Raw genomic sequence first — 20,301 nt, forward strand, 5'->3', positions numbered from 1 at the left:
AGCACAGAACAGAATGGATGCCGCCCTAAGCTGCAGACAATTGCCTTTTTGTTCTGTCAGATCAGTGGCTAAATCTGTCACAGAGGCACAGCAAGGTCCATAAATCTGTTTCACCACAACTAGCTACATGAGTTTACGGTTTCAAAAATTCCAAGGAGACATTTGCCACCGAAGACAGCTAACCGGAGTCAACAGAGCAAGGAGAGAGGCAGCCCTCCTTACAGTAAAAACTCCACATCGTTGCAACCAAGATCTAAACATCTCCAGTCCTTGCCTAGTGGGACGTGTACACTGAGCTTCTCTTTGATCAATGCCAAGTTCTTTTATTCTAGAGGCAGCCATGTCTTTTTATGTTGACTGGGATCACAATTATCGACAAGAAAAATACAAAGACCTTAATGTGGGCACGCAATTGAACTGGGGTCGAGCTCCAGAGCCTGAAAGAAAATCAAGCAATAAGAACAAACTAAAGCTGTGATTACATCTGGTCGGGTTATTAACGAATGGGCCTTCCCTTATAATGTGATGGCAGCTACCAGAAGAGTTAAATACAGATCCACAGGGGCCACATGCACAAGGCTGGCTTAAGTGACATGATCATGCCAGTAGATATTTCATGAAACTATTCAAATACTAGCGCAACTGGTTCACATTAGGCTCAAACAAAAGTGGGGAGTATGTAATATGAGCTAATTCCTTAGTCACTCAAACCCTAAGACATGGTTGGAAACCAACACACTCCCCCCTGTGACCACAGCTACACAAATTATTTAAGCTCAAGCTAGTTCCAGGGCTTTCCCTGACCACATCAATGCTTGCATACCATGCTTCAGTTTGAAGTGCTCTTTTAAAGCATCGTTTTAACACCCTAAACAGCTAGACATAGTGAAGAGATTTTAGTAGGCTCTCCTCATCCCCCGAGCGCTTCACGAATAACAACGCAATGCCCACAAAGGCCCATTGTGCCCACCGCACTTGATCAGAGTCCAGTGAATACATACTAGAAGATGCAATCGGCACCAGAGACTGGACGGAAAAAGAAGCACTCTCTCCCCCGACGCTGCAGAAGCCCACCGCTTTGAGTCATGAAAAGAAAGATGCCTCCGCTCACAGAGCTTCACCATACAGCTGCTACCGCCGGCCTCACCTGCTTCGCAGGATCCAGGTCAGCAGGCAACATTCCCGTCCTAATTCCTCCCTGCGACTCTCCAGGTTTGTCATGGGATTACAGGTCTGTCAGTTGAAGGGCTTTAGAGCCATCCTTTCAGAAGGCACAATGTCTCCAAGAAATACAGGCACTGCTCCACCCAGAAACAAAGCTCTCTGCTTGGCAGACAGCTCATATACCGATCGTGGGAACCAAAAGAACCAGCTCTTCTCCAAACTAAGGCTCAAATAACCCTTGTGTTTAGCCCCATAAAACCTACCATCCACGAAGCTTGTAGGCCTCTGGGATGTCAGGGTTCACAATGATGGTACTCGAAGACAGTACAGAGAGGCTCCGTCCACCAAAATCAGAAACTCTGGCTCCTTTGATCGCCATCACGGGTTGTCTAGAACCATCAAATCTATCAGCCTGCATAACAACAAAGACACCAAACAAATACAAACAACTGTCACTAGCGGGAAGAATGCACAAAACATTTTTACAGAAAACAAGGGAAACAGCCAACAGTAGAGTGAATGCAATAAATGGCACATGGAATCTATACAAGAGAAACTCACACGCATCAAAACTAATCGAGAATTCGAGGAAAGAGCGTTTCACTATGTAAAATCTAAATCAGCAAATCTCACAGAAGTAAATCAAATAAAGGTTTTCAAATACTCCCCAGATAGTCCAACCCTTCATTAGGAAGGGTCTACACAGCCGACAGGGCCAGAGCCCCACCGCTTCCGGGGCAAGACCACCACCCTGGAAGCTCTTTACGTCTTTGCCTCTCTGCACGTGCTCTGACCACTCAACACGGGTACTCACATCTTCTCCCCACAGAGTAGCATTCACCACTTTCCCTGACATGTCCATCAAATAGATATTCCTCTTAGAGACTTCTCTGTTGTTAGACTTCACTGTGATTTTAGTGACATCTTCATAGCTCTTGCAGATTCCGATTATGTCTAAAACACAGGCACAACATTTTAGCAAGAGATGGTCAAGGCTCCCATTACAGCATGACCAGAGGTTGGACAGCAAGCACGGAAGTCTCATGCCTCCCCTATGTGTTGCAAACAGAACTAATAATCACCACTCTCTTCATTCTCGCACACATACTTACCTACAAGTGAGTCTTTAGGCTTGTTCTCTAGGTCACCAACCCCTGTGAAATCAAACTGGACTGTGGGTAAATGATGACCATCTTCACAGGGCATGACAGAAGTCTCATTATTGAAGGTCATCTCATAGTCGTTTTTGACGGCTGTGAACTGTTTGTTGGCAATCTTCAGGGTGCCTTTAGAGAAGTAATAGACCTGTAAAAGAGGCCAAGCTATGGAACGTGCTATAGGCCATCAAATTGGATATAAAAACCCTTTACAGGTCACATAGCTCTCCAACAGACAGCATCCCCTCACCCCACCGCTCGGCTGTTCCCGTTCTAGACTCCATGCTACTGTACCTTGTTCACGTCAATAAGAGGAAAGAACTTGTCCACTTGCTCGTTGAAAGCAGTCGCTCTGATTTCGCCCTGCAGAAGCATGCGAGAACAGGTTAGAATTGGGGAGTTCAAGTTTTACCAGTGAAAAACAGGACATCTTAGTGTCAAAATGACATCTTTAAAGCAGTAGCACAGTCACCCCAGAAACACACAGTTCACAGTCACATATTCAAGTTAGTAACCCTGATGAAACAACCCAAGTTTAACTGGTTGATCCCGTTACTGTGCTTCATTAACCTCAAGTTAGAAACCTAAAAAAATAAATAAATAAAAATTTTCGAACACTGAGTGACACGACTGAAGCCCCCAGGGAAGTGTGCTGAGCCACTGTGATTCACCAGTTTCCCTCATGTTTGCACCCAGCGAGGAATTACTTCATACTCAGGGGTCACTGCCAAAAATGTTAAAAACAAGTCATACTTTCAAGTTGCTTGTGATTGGATTTTCACTTTTACTTTTCCATCAGTCAAAATGCTACAGATGGAGAAGAAACTTAAATTAACAGCTGTATTTTTAGCCAAATGACAGATGATACCAATAATTTGGTAAAAAAAAAAAAATTAGGTTCTGACACCGATTCTGCCCTCACAGTCAATACATTTTAGGGTATTATCCCATCTTTGAAAAACAAACAAACAAACAAAAAACAAACCAACTGTTATTTTCGGCCCTGTTAGAGGTTTCAACAAATAGGAAATATGCAGCAGTTTGAAAAGAATGCTTGAAGTATAAATTAGGAGTTATAAACAAAACTAATGGGGCTTCCCTGGTGGCGCAGTGCGGGAGGATCCCACATGCCGCGGAGCGGCTGGGACCGTGAGCCACGGCCGCTGAGCCTGCGCATCCAGAGCCTGTTCTCCACAATGGGAGAGGCCACAACAGTGAGAGGTCCGCGTACCGCAAAAAAAAACAAAAAAACCAAAAAAACCCTAATGGACAGAGAAATAGCATGACGAGACTTTGTGGAGACTCCACAACATGGCTTTTTCGTCTCTTCATCATGGTTTGGTCTTGTTTAAGAAAAGCATATAGAGGGACTTCCCGGGTGGTGCAGTGGTTAAGAATCCGCCTGCCAATGCAGGGGACAAGGGTTTGATCCCTGGTCTGGGAAGATCCCACATGCCACGGAGCAACTAAGCCCGTGTGCCACAACTACTGAGCCTGCGCTCTAGAGCCCACGAGCTACAACTACTGAAGCCCGCGCGCCTAGAGCCCGTGCTCCGCAACAAGAGAAGCAACCGCAATGAGAAGCCTGTGTACCGCGACGAAGAGTAGCCCCCGCTCGTCACAATTAGAGAAAGCCTGTGTGCAGCAGTGAAGACCCAACACAGCCAAAAATAAATAAATTTATTTAAAAAAAAAAAGAAAAAAAAAGAAAAGCATATAGTGTCTGCACAGCCAGAATCCATCTCCCACAAAACCGATCACTTATCACATATCAAGGCTGCTTCATGTCTTCTGCTGTGGGCCAAAGCTCCACTTGGCTCCTAAGTAGACATAACCCCCTGGGGCTTCGACTAAGGCTGCCAGCAAGTCAGACAGTGTCTCTGGTTTCTCCTGCCCGTGAGGCTACTTAGCTTTAGAAAACTAATTTCTACTGCTACAAACGCTTTCGTTTGAGGTCAAGGATTTTATTTATGACTTTAACCCTTTGCCCCCAGACAGCATCAGAAGACTACAATAGAAGAAAAACAAGAAGAATCGTGTTCCTTCTTGGCTTAGTATTGTTTTTCACCTCACAGGCCTGCACAGAGATGAGCGCTGTTTCTCAGAGTAGAAGACTCCTCTTTCCCCACCTGACAAATACTCACACTCTCATCAACTAGTTCTATAGAGAAAAGTTTCCCTTCCCCTCGGGAATTGCTCCAGGTACGGATCTGACTTTTGTTGGTAACACGAGCACAAATAGTCCACCTAAAAACCAAACAGATTATATTAGTGTTTGGAGTCTTACTTGGGAAAGATCTGAAACGTTCCCTATCATCTTCTTATAGCCTTTCTTATCTTATGCATATTCCATTTTTCAGTGTAAGCTGTATTTTAATCCAGCTAATTAAAACCCCACGATGACATCCAGCTTTGACAGTTTGTAGAATAAGCAAATAGTAAAACACACAAGGTGATTTAACACGGACTCATTCTCCTGTCAAATAAGTAAATTTATGAACGCTCTCCCTTCTCCAAAAAGCATCACCAAGGCAACACTATCCCCTTAATGAAAGGTTCTCAGCTAGAAAGTGCAGTAATACCAGCAATTATATTTTGCCGCTATTTTCAATCATGGGAACTGATATAACTGACGTCAAACTTCTGTCTCGTTTCCAAGACACACTGAATATAAATACAGGGGTATGGAACGCGGTGTTGGTTCAGGCACCAAAAGAAAACACTCTCAAGCACTATGACCTCAGACAGAGGCCACTAAGAAAGGAGATATGAGGTCTGACATCCAGTCCTAGAGCCCATCCTGAGTGGAGATGCTGGCACATTAGCTACCTTACTCATCATTTCACAGGGGAACAGATCTGCCCTATACTGCAGAGAATTGAAGCACAAACAAAAACATAGCTGAAAGAATTCTGAAACGAGTACTCACTAGTTTTCCACAGCTAAAATTAATTTTGAATGGAAAGAAGTCATATAAAAGAAATATCTGTTCAGGCTATATTACTATGGTTAATACAAACAGCACAGATTCTTTTAGCCAACTAAATCAGAGTAATAATTTTTAGACTAAAAGTCACCTGTTTATATGATAAGATGAAATACCTTCTGAATTAGAAAATTTATTCTTACTCATAGGACTACCAACTGATTCTTGAAACATTAAATCTTTTAAATTTCAAATTCTTTTAAAATGAATGAAATTCCATAGGCTATGGATGATTGCTCTTTTTGCCATTCTTTTATTGAGAGTTAAAGGTTGCCACAATTTATCTCCTCCCCCTCTAGAGAAAAAAAAAGGAGGAAACCTATTTTATGTGTGGTAATCCTGAAGTTCACATATAAGTAACTCAAGAGCCCATAATAACCTCTTATATTCTTTTCTAAGTCCCTTCTAAACTTATTCCATGAAATAACTCACTTGGACTGGTAAGGGGTGAGGCTGGCAATGGGTACCACTTTGGCCTGTGTTCCCCCGGAGCTGTTCCCTAGGCTGGTACCTCCAGGTTTTCCAAATGTCTTTGAGGCACCAAAAGTCTTAGATACAGTAGAACCTTTAAAAACAAACACAAAGGACAATCATTATTTTATTTAAATTTTATAGTAAGTTTTGCAAGAACTCTCAATTACTAGTGACATCATACAAGATGAGAGACAAAGTTTTTCCTTTTAAATAATCAAGAGATTTGGACATCAAACAGAGACTGAAACAGGAGGCTAGAGGCAGATCTAGGAAGAAGGCTGGGCACACAGATGTTCACGACTGTATCTGCTGACTTACGCCCTGAGGTAGAGATAATAATGGTAATGAATCCAGACACTGCTATTTCAGAGGTCAACCCTCTTAAACTTTTCCCGTGTATCAACAGGCAGGATAATGGGTCAGAGAAAGAAAATCAACCTTCTTGACTGGTAAAACTGATGACAAGTCACTAGTTGCATAAGAGAAAAAGCAAAAGGAAATGCTAGGAATTAAGGGACACAGTGGGTGAACCATTCGAGGTGAAGCATACCTATCATAAATATATCGCCTCAAAACATCCCCAGAAAACTCCCAGTTCTCAACTGGTCTTACAGGCACGGAAAGTCTAGAATGAAGTTTACGGGATTGGGTTTAGTTGGGAGCAAAGGGCAAGAATCAGTTTTCGGTTCAAGACAAGTAGGTGGCTGGCTTTCGTGACCCCTTCTTGACTCCTTTATCCAAGCCTAAGAAGCTGTCTTGCACTTGGGAAGGATATGTAGTTACGTAAAGCCTAGAAGCAGATGAAATCTTTTACATGCACGCTGTTTCTATAAAGCTTCAACCTCCAAATTCAGAAAAGATAATTTAGTCCAATGATTTCATATATTCTATATCAAAACATTTCTTCAGAATGGCATCTGGCTAGAAATGTAAATCTTCCATTACTTGGCATTTATTTATTGAGCTTCCACAGCCCGTACTGCACTATTCTAGGCATTTGTAGCGCTTAGTAAAAAATATACATACACGGTCCCAGATCTTCAAATTTTCTCTTCTAACTGGGGAGTCAAGAAACGACTACACACACAACAGTAACAATCACCTCAAGGTGACACAAGGAAGCACACATACTCTACAGAATATTTATGTGTGCGTGTATATACATACCTAGTATACAATACACAATTATATAAAACACACACACACCCAGTTTTCATGCTGGCAGGCAGCCTCCCCTCCATACACTTCCAGTCCTTTTTCTTTCAGCACCCAGTTATGTGTTTAGGGAATGTTAACTGATTTTTTAAAATCAATCTCAATATAAGCCAAAGACAGACAACTGGAAAGATAAACCTGTAGGGGTGGGGGGTGGGAAGAAGAATAACATACTATTTGTATTCTAGCCTAAGGAAGTAACTTTTAGGGTCTTTACCATTTTAGATAATCTATTCTACCACCCCCCTCCAACAGTACATAATTTGAGAGTTCTGTATAAATAGATCCACTTAGAACGGGAGATGGATAGAAGATAGCTAGCTCTTGCAAGGTAGATAAAAACATCAAAGACTAATGGGGAAAAAGACTTATGTCCTGCAAGTTTCACAGAAACATTAGTGACGTCTTAACCCTGCTTTTCTTAGAATCTTAGCATTGAGAAATAGAAACTAATAGTTGAGGGGAGGGGAATAGGTGGTGTATGTGAAGCTGGGACAGAAAAAAGAAACTCTAAAAATAAATTCCAACCAAACTCTACAAATCATAATTTTCAATGGCAACATCCCACATGAGGAGGTTCCTAAAGCAAAGGCCAGAAAGTAAACAAGATGATTCCATTACAGCCTCTCAGGACGTGCTGAAGAGAAAGTTAAAAAGAAGAAACTATTTCTCATCCGTGAGACAGAGAAGCAGGACCTATGACCAACATAAATGATACTGTCTTCAAGCTAAGATAAATACCCACAAGAGCCCCAGATGGGAAACCTGGAGACAGACAAGCCAAATTTAATAAGCAGATCCTAAAGAGTTAAAAGGCGAGAATTTAAAAGGTATGTAATTCACAAAGTCAAGAGGGTGTAAGTGAGAAACTACCAGATAAACTGTTAACAAAGAACAGTGTATAATTCTGGTTTTTTTTTAAAAAGCATATTAAGTATCTTTAAAAGACAGTCTTTAATCATTTTTTCAATCACACACTTTACAATAATTCCAGGAAGAATTGGAATTATTCTCTGCAAGAAGCAACTGTCATGAACAGCATTCTGAAAACTCCCTTTAGTCTCAGACTAAATTTCAAACCATCATTCGAAAGCCTGCCACACACAATCAGTGTGCATCCTCATGTGGCAGCCTTACCCACTCCCGAGCTCCCATTCTGTTGCTGGGGCCTGCTGGCTGGTGGGCTGGCTGCTGAGACTGGAGGAGGAACTGCTGGCTGCTGTCCATGTCCTGGTGATCGAAAGAGAAAGACCATTTTAGTGCAAGTAATTTGGGTTAAGAGACTTAAACTTAAGTAGAAGAAATACTCTGAGAAAGTGTAAACTTGTGATTTTGTCAAAGACTCTTGTGGGTTGGAATTCATGCTGGGGCACTCAACTGCATGCAGCGAATGTGCTAGGGGTTCACACTTATGTTTTCATTACCTAAAAGGTTGGCTCCATTTACCTCTCACCTGCTTATAATTGATAGCTTTCGGTTTTAATGAGGTTCTCCCCTAAAGCCTTGCCCATTTCTCCCACCTGAACCTGAAGTAAAGTCACTGAGCTGAATCTGTGACATTACCACTATTTCCATAGCAACAAATCGATGTTATCAACAGAACTGTGTTCACGGCAGGATCTATCAGAAGAAAAAGCTGGGTGGTAACAAAAACCTAAAAGCAGTTCAATTGTCTCTGAAGTGCTCCTGCTTCAAAGGGAAAGAAGACATTCAGAAAGGATTCTACCCTTTCCTTCCCAAACAAAGCAACCTTATTTTGCAACTGACAGTTGGTGGAAAATAAGAGTTGAAAGCGCCTTCGGTACTGTGAAGGCTAGTGAACTGTCACAGCAGGAGAGATGAGGATGGAGTTCAGAAGCCGCTGTGGCGGGGAGACAGTAAGATTAAAAGGAAAAGGAGGGGAAACGAACATGTCTCTCAAGCATAAAATAAGAAATGCCACACCATCAGAGTATTTATTTGCCCCTCACCCCTTCTGCAAATGTTTATGAAACTGAAGAATGTTAAAATTGCAAAAATACACTTAATTTAAAAAAAATCATAGATTTATGGAATTTGATGTTGCCTTTGTGATTGGCACTAAAAGTAGAAGTCAACCCAATCCGGGCTGCTCACTAAGAGTGCTTGCAGCACACAAGTGCAGCTCAAAACATATCCTAGAGAGCCCTAAGAACAGACATGGTGAGCACCCCTGGAAAAGCTCCCTGCCTGCCGCCTTGCCTCTGCTTCTTCCACCACTGAGTTTATTCCTGCTGGGTTTTCCAAGGCCCTAACTCACATGGGCACACTGCACACTGATTTCCTTTCCTCCTGCCAAAGTTACTCTTAACTGGTACAACTAAATGGGAGTTAACAGTGCCTTTAAAGAGTAAAATTAATTTAGCATCAAATTAAAAGGGTTAAACATAACTGATTATTTAGTTCTTCCTACAGAGAGAAAAACTGAGAGGCCTCATTTACAGGGAAAAAAGAGCCAAGATTACTGACAATGAATTTTTGTGTTTACGTTTTAGCTTTTCCATTACCTCTGAATTTACAGAGTGTCATATGAGATTGCTTGGGAGGACTGTTCTCCTTTGACAATGTGTCTTATGAAGGAACATTCTGAAATTCTACAGTGAACCTTTTTTTAAATCAGTAGGGAAAAGGTGAGTTGCTCAGTAAACAGTATTGAGGCCAAGTGGTTGGAAAAAAATTAATCTGTAATTTTTTTTTTTTTTGGCTGCGTTGGGTCTTCATTGCTGCGCACAGGCTTTCTCTAGTTGCAGCAAGCGGGGGCTACTCTTTGTTGCAGTGCGGTGGCTTCTCATTGCGGTGGCTTCTCTTTTTTTTTTTTTTTTTTTTTTGCGGTACGCGGGCCTCTCACTGTTGTGGCCTCTCCTGCTGCGGAGCACAGGCTCCGGACACGCAGGCTCAGCGGCCATGGCTCACGGGCCCAGCCGCTCCGCGGCATGTGGGATCTTCCCGGACTGGGGCACGAACCTGTATCCCCTGCATCGGCAGGCAGACTCTCAACCACTGCGCCACCAGGGAAGCCCCGGCGGCTTCTCTTGTTGCGGAGCACGGGCTCTCTAGGAGCATGGGCTTCAGTAGTTGCAGCACAGGGGCTCAGCAGTTGAGGCACACAGGCCCTAGAGGGCGTGGGCTTCAGTAGTTGTGGCACATGGGCTCAGGAGCTGTGGCTCCCGGGCTCAGGAGTTGTGGCTCGCAGGCTCTAGAGCGCAGGCTCAGCAGCTGTGGCGCACGGGCCTAGCTGCTCCACGGCATGTGGGATCTTCCCCGACCAGGGCTCAAACCCGTGTCCCCTGCATTGGCAGGTGGATTCTTCACCACTGTGCCACCAGGGAAGTCCCTTAATCTGTATTTTTACCTGCTTCATGAAATTTTATTCAAATGAACCAAAAGATTTAAACATTCAAAGATAGAACCATGAAGATACACAAATCCCTGCTATACTCCACCCTAGTTCCTCCCCCTCCCACTGTCTCAAACACATCTACACTCTCAAGTCCCTTCCTCCTCTCCACGCCCGCTTCTCCAAGTATCTTGCTGAACAGGACATGGTCACAGGATCTTGCTGATCTCTTACATTCACTTCCATCAAAATGTAACTAACCTTTATGAGGTATCTATAGTAGAACGGTGGTTACCAGGGACTGGTGGGAGTGGGGAGCGACTGTTTAATGGGTACAGAGTTTCAGTTTGGGGTGATGAAAGAGCTCTGGAGGTGGATGGTGGTGGCGGTTGCACAACAATGACTGTACTGAATGTCACTGAACAATACAACACTTAAAAAAGGACTAAGATGTCAATTTTATGTTATATGTATTTTACCACAATTTTTTAAAATGTAACATCTATTTACCTATTGCAAGATCAATATTTTTAAACATTTTAACATATGGATTAAAATTAATGCTATAATTTCTTTTTAGTAGTACATAATATAATGGTATAGTTTTATAATCATTGGATTCTTAGAGTCAATGACAATAGTATGTTTAACAAGACTCCAATTAGGCCCTGTAATAGACATGTTCATAATAGCTACAATTTTTTGAATGCTTACTATGTACCAGGCACAAGGTTAAGTGCATTATTCCATTTACTCTTTAGCTCTCTATATAAAATATATATAGATAGCATCATTGTACTCATTTAACAGATGAGAAAAGTGGGTTTAAGAGGTCAAGGAACTTGCCCAGAATCACACAGGAAGAGACAGAACTAGTCTCGAATCCAGGTTTGTCTGACTAGATCTATTCAACTTCACCACCATCCAGTTAATTTTTAATCCTAAGCAACCAATTCTGGAAGCCAGAACTCTAATTATATAAAACATAACTAATAACCACAATATCTAGTAGTTAGGAAAAGCTACTAATCCATTTATTAGAGCAATCCTTAATTCCTGCTTTGGACCACATTTGTAAATCTGGCCCAAGAGACAGGAGACATTCCCAAGCCAAACGGATGGCAAGAATGTTCGTGCATTCTAAATAGCAACAAGTGCCCTTCAGTTTAATGCACTGCGATACAACCAATGACCGGAAGACGCAAAAGACATCGGTACACAACTAAATAATAATCTTCCTAAAAATTAAAATTATACCCCAAAGCAGTAATACAGATATTCAACTTCTGATAATCTTCAGTTTTATGTCACCTGCAAACCAAATCATTCCAATAAGGTGGATCAAGGTCATAATTCTTAGACCTTTTTGCTGTATGCTAGCTTCCTATCGCCGGCTCTATATTTTGCTGTATGCTAGCTTCCTATCGCCGGCTCTGACCCGGGAGGGATACAGGATAATTTAAAAGCAGACTCTAGCTCCTCAAGTTACTTGCACTCACACCTATCACTTTTATTATCATTATAATAGTAAATGAGACACCAGCTAGAAAAATCAGCCAACAGACAACAGAGTATACAGAGTAACAAAAAACTCAATTTCTATCAACAATTACTTTCTTAACAACCACCACAAAGAATTTAAGGAAGAGTCAATTCAATAATTACAATTTCTTATTGGCAGAAAATGGACAGAGTTAGGCTGAAAAAAATTCCAGCTAGTATCTTTCAATAATGAGTGATACTAATAACTAAGCAACAAGTTAAGAAATTTAAGTCTAATACTGTGGTTAGAAATAGTGTACGTTCATAGAACTAATATACATACTGATTAAAAAATATATAATGGTAAATATGGGAGATTTAAAGCCATCCAACCCAATACTGTATGAAAAATGAACTGTGTTTGAAATTTTACTTCTCACATTTTGAAAATTCTGTAAGTATCTTTACTTAATGTGGTACTAGTACCATGAGACAATTTCAATGCACATTTTGGAATTCCTCTGCCTATTTCTGGGCTGGGTCTAGTGAGTCAGGTCATCTGATACGTCACAGGTCTGGGTTAGGTGCTAGGAGGATACAAATCTAACTTTAGTTCTCTATCCACTAATAACAGTCCCCTTGCTTTCCAACAGACAATTAGAAACCATTTCTGTCAAATACATCCATAAGGTAGTAGTCACTATGACAAAACTATTTTCATGATGGCCCAAGTAACAATGTTGTTATTGATCCGGTTACAATGAAATTCAATAGCAAATACTCTTTAACAGCAAAATTCTGTCTCATCCCTCTGCACTTTAACAGACCCTGAAGAAAGGGAAGAGCCAGAGGAGCTGGCATTGAGACAAAGGAGTGTTTTCCATAGTTGTACAGTTCTGACCTCAAGTGGTAAGCATCTTTTAACCCTTTCATCCCCATCTTTACCTCAAATACTTTTGCCCCTGAAAGGCAAAATGTCCAAAGCAACCATTCAATTAAATACAACATAAAAAATGTAAGAAATCTGGCCAAAGGTGCTAAGCTGGGCATAATCATCTCTCCCTCACCCCTACGGCATCCGAAGATTTCATAGAGATGCTAAGTATCACTTTGTCTTGACTCTCCTTCCTAAAAGCTGAGAATAAGATAACCAATGTGCTCATTTTAACAAAGTTTTACTAATGCAAAACAATTGTGATGTTCCAATTTAATATTTTAGAATTCTACCTGAATAGGTTCCAGCTTTCCCTTTCCAATTTAAAACACCAAATTATTATGTTTGGTGTAGGTAAAAATTAAATCTAGAACGTTACATTTCTGGAAGAAGCATGGTGATGACCTACTCCAAAACCTTCCCACTTCTTCTAAAAATCATAGACAGCAACAAGAAGAATGAATACCCGTCCCATAAACAAACATCCCACATACAGACTGCATCTTTAGTGAAACTAGGGGAAAAAGACAAATTCAAAGTATGTGAAAGTGAAGCCCAAGCCACCACAAATCAAGACATCACAACTGTAAGAGAGAAGCAGCATGGATGATTTAAATACAAACAATGAAACTGCACAAGTACTAGAATAAAACATGGGTGAATACCTTTGTAGCTCAGTGAGGAAGACCTTTCTAACTATGGCTCAAAACCCCAAAGTCATAAAAAAAAAAGAAGAACTGGAAAATTCAACTTCATAAAAAAAAAAGTAAACTGCTGCATAGCAAAAAAAAAACCATAAGCAAAGTCAGAAAGATGTTGTAATTCATATCAGAGACAAAGGACTAATTCCTCTATTTTTTCTTAAAGAACTCTTAAAAATTGAGAAGAAAAAGATACACAACCCACAAGAAAAATGGACAACACAACAGTTCACAGAGAATAAAAAGCCCTTAAATATTTAAAAGGATGCTAACCTTGCTCAGAATACAAATTAAACACTACATTGAGAGGCGAGTTTTCATCTATCAGATTGGTAAAAAAATCAAAAGATTAACAACATACTCTGTTGGCACAGCTGTGAAGAAACCAGTATTTTCACATACTGCTGGAATGTAAAATGATACTATCCTATGGAGGGAACCCAAGCATATCTACCTACCACAAAGGCATTTATCCATTGATCCAACAATCTCACCTCTGGCAATCAAATCCCCTCTGACCATGTACCTGCATATGTATAAAGTTATCTGCTGCAGCACTGTTTTAATAGCCAGAGTATGGAAACACCCAAGTGCCCATCAATAAAGGGCTGCTTAAACTATGGAACAGTCACACAACAGAATACTCTATACTGTTAAAAAAATAAATAAAAATAAGGAAGATCTTTAAGTATATGTATGAAAATATCTCTAGGCCGAAATTTTTAAAAAACACAACAGGATAAAAAAAAGAGACAGGATAGTGTACATAGTATCCTGCCTTTGGTGTAAGCAAAGTGGATTATGAGTGAAAATATATAATTTATGTATTTGGTTATATTTTCATTAAGAAACACCTGAAGGGGGAATTCCCTGGTGGTCCAGTAGTTAGGACTCCAGGCTTCCACTGTAGGGGGCCCAGGTTCAATCCCTGGTCGGGGAACTAAGATCCTGCAGCTGCATGGCATGGCCACAAAACAAACAAACAAACAAAACAAAAAACCACCTGAAGGGACTTTCCTGGTGGCACAGTGGTTAAGAATCCACCTGCCAATTCAGGGGACATGGGTTCGAGCCCTGGTCTGGGAAGATCCCATATGCCATGGAGCAACTAAGCCCATGCGCCACAATTACTGAGCCTGCACTCTAGAGCCCACAAGCCACAACTACTGAGCCCGTGTGTCACAAGTACTGAAGCCTACGTGCCTAGAGCTTGTGCTCCACAACAAGAGAAGCCACTGCAATGAGAAGCCCGCGTACCGCAACAAAGAGTAGCCCCTGCTCGCCACAACTAGAGAAAGCCTGCACACAGCAATGAAGACCCAACACAGCCAAAAGCAAAAAAAAAAAATAAATTTTAAAAAAAAGATGTGGTCTATATATACAATGGAAAGCAAAAGCTTCATTCTTTGAAAAGGTCCATAAAATTGATAAACCCCTAGTCAGACTTATCAGGAAAAAAAAGACACAAATCACCAATATCAAGTCTAAAAGAGGTGACATCACCACAGTTTCTACAGACACTGAAAGGATAATAAGGGACTACATTTATTTCATCCAATCTAATAGTTTCTGCCTTTTAATTGGAACATTTATTCTATTTACTTTGATATAGGCCAATAAATTCAACAACTTAAATAACGTGGTCAGATTTCTTGCAACACACAATCAATGTGAATGACTATGTATCTATTACAGAAACTGCATTTATAGTTTAAAGCCGTTCCATAAAAAAATATATATGTATCAGCGCCAGATGGTTTCACTGGTAAACTCTACGAAATATTTAAGAAAGAATTAATACCAATTCCACATAAACTCTTGCATAAAATTTAAGAGGGAACACTTTCTAACTCATTCTCTGAGGCCAGGATTACTATGATACCAAAATTAGACAAGGTATGACAAAATTACAGACCAATACCCCTCATAATATAGATGTAAAAATTCTAAACAGGGCTTCCCTGGTGGCGCAGTGGCTGGGAGTTTGCCTGCTAATGCAGGGGACATGGGTTCGAGCCCTGGTCTTGCAGGATCCCACATGCCGCGGAGCAACTGGGTCCGTGAGCCACAACTACTGAGCCTGCGCATCTGGAGCCTGTGCTCCGCAACAAGAGAGGCCGCGATAGTGAGAGGCCCGCGCACCGCGATGAAGAGTGGCCCCCGCTTGCCACAACTAGAGAAAGTCCTCGCACAGAAACGAAGAACCAACACAGCAAAAATTAATTAATTAATTAACTCCTACCCCCAACATCTTCTTTAAAAAAAAAAAAAAAACTAAACAAAATCACATCAAGTGGATTTGCTTGATTTAGCAAATCAAATCCAGCAATACATAAAAAATAGAAAGAGATCACGACATAATACGTACCCCAGAAATCATAGATTGGTTTAGCATTCAAAAATTAATGAATGTAATTAACCAATGAAAAAAGAAAAACGATATGATCATCAACAGACACAGAAAAAAATTTGACAAAATTCACCTTTTATTCCTGATAAAAACTCTCGGCAACCGAGGAATAGAAGTAAAGTTCCTCATAGTGATAAAAAGAATCTAAGAAAAACCTACAGCTAACATAATATAATACTTAAAGGAACAAGACGTAATAGTTAAAGGAACAAGACAAAAATGACCAGTAAGGGTTAATATTTTTTCTTATGTATTGGCCATTTGTTTTCCTTCTACTGTGAAGTGTTTCTTCTCATCCAATGCCTGCTTTCCTACTGGAGAATTTTTCCTTGAAAAAAATAATATCAATAATAATAATAATAAATATAAAAAAATTTTCCCTTGTAAAAAATTTAGTAAATATTAAAGACTAACACTTTGTCAGACTTATCTTTTGTAACTATTTTATCCTAGTTTATGTTTGCACACCTTTCTAACATGCAAAATTTTAAATTTTAATGTAATCAAATATTCATTGTGAATTATTCCAATCCATTTATAGAGCCCCATTCTCTTTTATTTCTTTAAAATATTTATTTTATTTTTATTTATTTATCTTGGCTGTGCCAGGTCTTAGTTGCGGCATGCAGGATCTTCATTGCGGCATGTGGACTCCTTAGTTGCAGCATGGGGATGCCTTAGTTGCGGCATGCATGTGAGATCTAGTTCCCCGACCAGGGATCGAACCTGGGCCCCCGGCATTGGGAGTGCAGTCTTACCGGCTGCACCACCAGTGAAGCCCCCCATTCTCTTTATTTATTTATTTTTTTAAATTATTTTTGGCTGCCTTGGGTCTTCATTGCTGCGTGCGGGCTTCTCATTACAGTGGTTTCTCTTGTTGCGGAGCACGGGCTCTAGGCACGCGGGCTTCAGTAGTTGTGGCTCATGGGCTCTAGAGTGCAGGCTCAGTAGTTGTGGAGCACGGGCTTAGTTGCTCCACGGCATGTGGGATGTTGCCGGACCAGGGATCGAACCCGTGTTCCCTGAATTGGCAGGTGGATTCTTAACCACTGCACCACCAGGGAGGTCCCTAGTTTTATTTTTAATGGTTTCATTTTTTAACTTTTTAAACAAATCTGGAATTTATCTTGGTGAACAATGAGGCTCTAATTTTTTTTTTTTTTGGCCGTGCCGCACGGCTTGTGGGATCCTAGTTCCCAGACCAGAGATTGAACCCAGGCCCTCAGCAGTGAGCGCATGGAGTCCTAACCACTGGACCACCAGGTAATTCCCTCTAATTTTATGTTTATTTGACTTGATGGAGGGGCAGACAAGCCTTCTCGAGTCAGTGATTTGATGATTCTTTGACTTTTTTTCTAAACTATTATTGTCTTTCTTGTTTAAAGTAATTAAATTTTTCTGATTTCATTGGGCTTTCCTATATATTTTCATAAGAAAATAAAAGTTATTATCAAGAGATAATCACTGTTGAAAGGATTCTGGAAAGACAGCAGAGTAGGAAGCACCAGGAATCTATCTCTCAACCTAGACTACAACTGCCCTGGCAGAATTCGTCTGTTATAACTACTTTGAATTCAGAAGTCTACAGAAGGCTTGCAACTTCAAGGGAAGGCTTGGTTGGTGAATTTCCACCAATACCAGCCCTTAGCACAGTAACAGCTACCCATTCCCCACCCCTCAGCCATGTGGCACACAGCAGTGGACCTGTTCCTGGAGCAGCCTGCACACAGTTTCTGGAACTGAGGTGGGCAGAAAGGACCCTGTCCTCCATATACTGGGGATCTGTGCTGTGAATGCTGCTTCTGATCACAGAGGTGCAAAGAGACAGTGACCATTGCTGTTGCTTCCTCCAGGGTTGCAAGCCCTAAGCCCTCGACGAAGTGCCTTCCAGGGATTTAAAGGGCTGGCACTCTTTCTTCCCATTTCATTTTTCTCTTCTTCCCCTTTTGGGAGACTGACATTAAAGACTAAGATATTCAAAATAACTGCTAGAGGGGCTGGAGATCGAACTAATCACCAATGATTCGATCAATCATGCCCAAGTAAGGAAGCCTCCATAAAAACCCCAAAGGGCAGGATTTGGGGAGCCTCTGTTGGTGAACACATGAAGGTCCAAGGCGATGGCACACCCTGAGGGCATGGAAGCTCTGCACCCCCTTCCCCATACCTCGCCTTATGCCTGCCCTTCTACCTCACTGTTCCTGAGTTATGGCCTTTGTAATAAACCGGTAATCTATTAAGTAAATTGTTTCTCTGAGTTCTGTGAGCCACTCTAGCAAATCACTCTAATTGAACCTGAGGAGCGAGTTGTAGGAAGCTACAATTTATAGCTAGTTGGTCAGAAGCACAGATAACAACCTGGACTTACTTTTTAATTTTTTTAAAATTTTATTTATTTATTTTTGGCCGCATTGGGTCTTTGTTGCTGCACGCGGGCTTTCTCTAGCTGCGGCGCACAGGGGCTACTCTTCGCTGCGGTGCGCGGGCTTCTCATTGCGGTGGCTTCTCTTGTTGTGGAGCACGGGCTCTAGAGACGTAGGCTTCAGTAGTTGCGGAGCGTGGGCTCAGTAGTTGTGGCTTGTGGGCTCTAGAGCACAGGCTCAGCAGTTGTGGCACACGGGCTTAGTTGCACCGCGGCACGTGGGATCTTCCCGGACCAGGGCTCGAACCTGTGTCCCCTGCATTGGCAGGCGGATTCTTAACTACTGCGCCACCAGGGAAGTCCCAGCCTGGACTCTGGACTGAAGGGGAGCGGGGGTGAGGGGTGGAGGCAGTCCAGTGGAACTGAGCCCTTACCCTGTGAAATCTGAGGCTAACTCCAGGTAGCTAGTGTCAGAACTAAATTGAATTGTAGGAGACCCAGCTGGTGTCCACAGAGAACTGGAGAATTGCTTATCAGGGGGAAGAAAAAAACCCCATACATCTGGTCACAGAAGAGCCAGAAGTATGTATGACTGTTGTGTGTAGAGAAAAACAGAGGAGAGGTTTTCCTTTACAGAGTCCTACCATCATTTCTTCAGTATTGAAAAAGAAAAAAAACAATGAAAGAATAACCTGGTTGCTAGACTCCCAAATCACTAGTTTTAGTAAGAGTAACAAATCAAACTATACCAAAAGGAAGAATTCCAAATCTATGAAGAGGTATTCAACTGAGTGCTACAACCTATAAAAAACATTTTACCTTCATTATAGGGCACTGGATTGCCAATCTTTAATCCAACTTCTTCAGCTGATTTCAAAACTTCTAACTCCATCAAAATAACCACTCTCCTACAAAGGCAAACAAATAGAAACATGTTAGAAAAAATAAACTCAGAAGCCCTTCAAACGACAAGCTACTTAAAAAGCTTCCCCCAATAATCACTGTGATAAAACTATTTCCCTTTGTCAATTGTTTTTCATTACTGAATAACTTGAGAAACGTATGATATCAATTCCTACATAAACATTTCCCTTAATCTTTCATTGTATCATTATCAAGGGCTTTTATGATTGCAGGGTTTTCATTTCCCAGCTAGTTCCTTAATTAAAATGCAGTGTCCTTACTACATACTGTATCTTCAAGGAGCAAATGACATGGTAAGAATTTAGATTACTAAACCCAAGAATATGTGGCACAAGAGATGATCTGTTTTCAGAAACATATACTTCGCTGAACAATTACCTTTTCCCAGTGAAAACCATGACTACAGATATTTTTTAATTGTGATTACTATTAACTAAGAACTTCCAATTCTTTGTCCATCTTTAATTCTGATTAAAACCTTTCAATAACTTCTCAATAACTGATTAAAACCTTTCAATAACTTCTCAATGGCCAAAAGTTAAAAACCTTTTCACACAGCCTACAAGGCTCTGTAAGGTCTGGCCTCGCACTAACCTCTCCAGCTCATCTTGCGCCGTTTCCCCGTGGTGCTCTGCTCTCCACCATCTGTTTCCTTCCAGCTCTTGGTGTACATTCCGCTCTCTCCTGCCACAAGGCCTCTGTACATGCCGCTTTCTGATTGTGATGGTCTCTCATTCTGCCTCATCTAATATTCAGACGCTTCCTTAATCTTTGGTTTAGATCAGTTTTCTGTTATACTCCTTTCTACAGCCATCACTTCTTTCCTTCAGGTCACTTCTCTCAGGTTTAATTAATATATATTGACATATAATTATTAATATTTGGGTTAATTATGTTCATTATTTGATTACTTACTCACATATGATATATTTTAGTTGTATATTCATTATTTATTATCTATTTCTCTTACTAAACTGCACTTTCGGTAATGGCAGGTATCCTCCAGTGTTTACTGTAGCAACTGGTCCACAGTCGTTGCTCAATACGTGCTTGAACAAGAATGTCACGATCATGTTCGTATTTTAAAGAGGACTGCAATATGAAGGAATCTGAGGGGAACACAACTGGAGGCAGGGG

At 41.1% G+C, this 20,301-nt stretch overlaps 1 protein-coding gene across 3 annotated transcripts in view; it reads right to left on the reverse strand.

Annotated features, from left to right (window-relative positions):
• RPA1 (replication protein A1) overlaps window positions 1-20,301 on the reverse strand; it is a 53,441-nt gene that overhangs the window by 9,980 nt on the left and 23,160 nt on the right. For 2 of the 3 annotated variants that reach the window (XM_089900643.1, XM_022595505.3), the window contains 8 exons: window positions 19,060-19,148; window positions 8,134-8,226; window positions 5,740-5,872; window positions 4,466-4,568; window positions 2,616-2,684; window positions 2,277-2,469; window positions 1,979-2,118; window positions 1,428-1,576 (listed from right to left, as the gene is read on the reverse strand). In XM_089900643.1, the coding sequence (XP_089756769.1) occupies window positions 1,428-1,576; window positions 1,979-2,118; window positions 2,277-2,469; window positions 2,616-2,684; window positions 4,466-4,568; window positions 5,740-5,872; window positions 8,134-8,226; window positions 19,060-19,148 (969 nt within the window). Of the gene's footprint in view, window positions 1-1,427; window positions 1,577-1,978; window positions 2,119-2,276; window positions 2,470-2,615; window positions 2,685-4,465; window positions 4,569-5,739; window positions 5,873-8,133; window positions 8,227-19,059; window positions 19,149-19,758; window positions 19,910-20,301 lie in introns of those variants that run through there. The other variant, XM_089900644.1, reaches the window with a different exon arrangement.

The sequence above is a fragment of the Delphinapterus leucas genome, chromosome 19 (assembly GCF_059928025.1).
Source record: "Delphinapterus leucas isolate spDelLeu-1000000601 "Yukka" chromosome 19, BTC_Dleu_Yukka2, whole genome shotgun sequence".
In the NCBI taxonomy this organism is placed as follows: domain Eukaryota; kingdom Metazoa; phylum Chordata; class Mammalia; order Artiodactyla; family Monodontidae; genus Delphinapterus; species Delphinapterus leucas.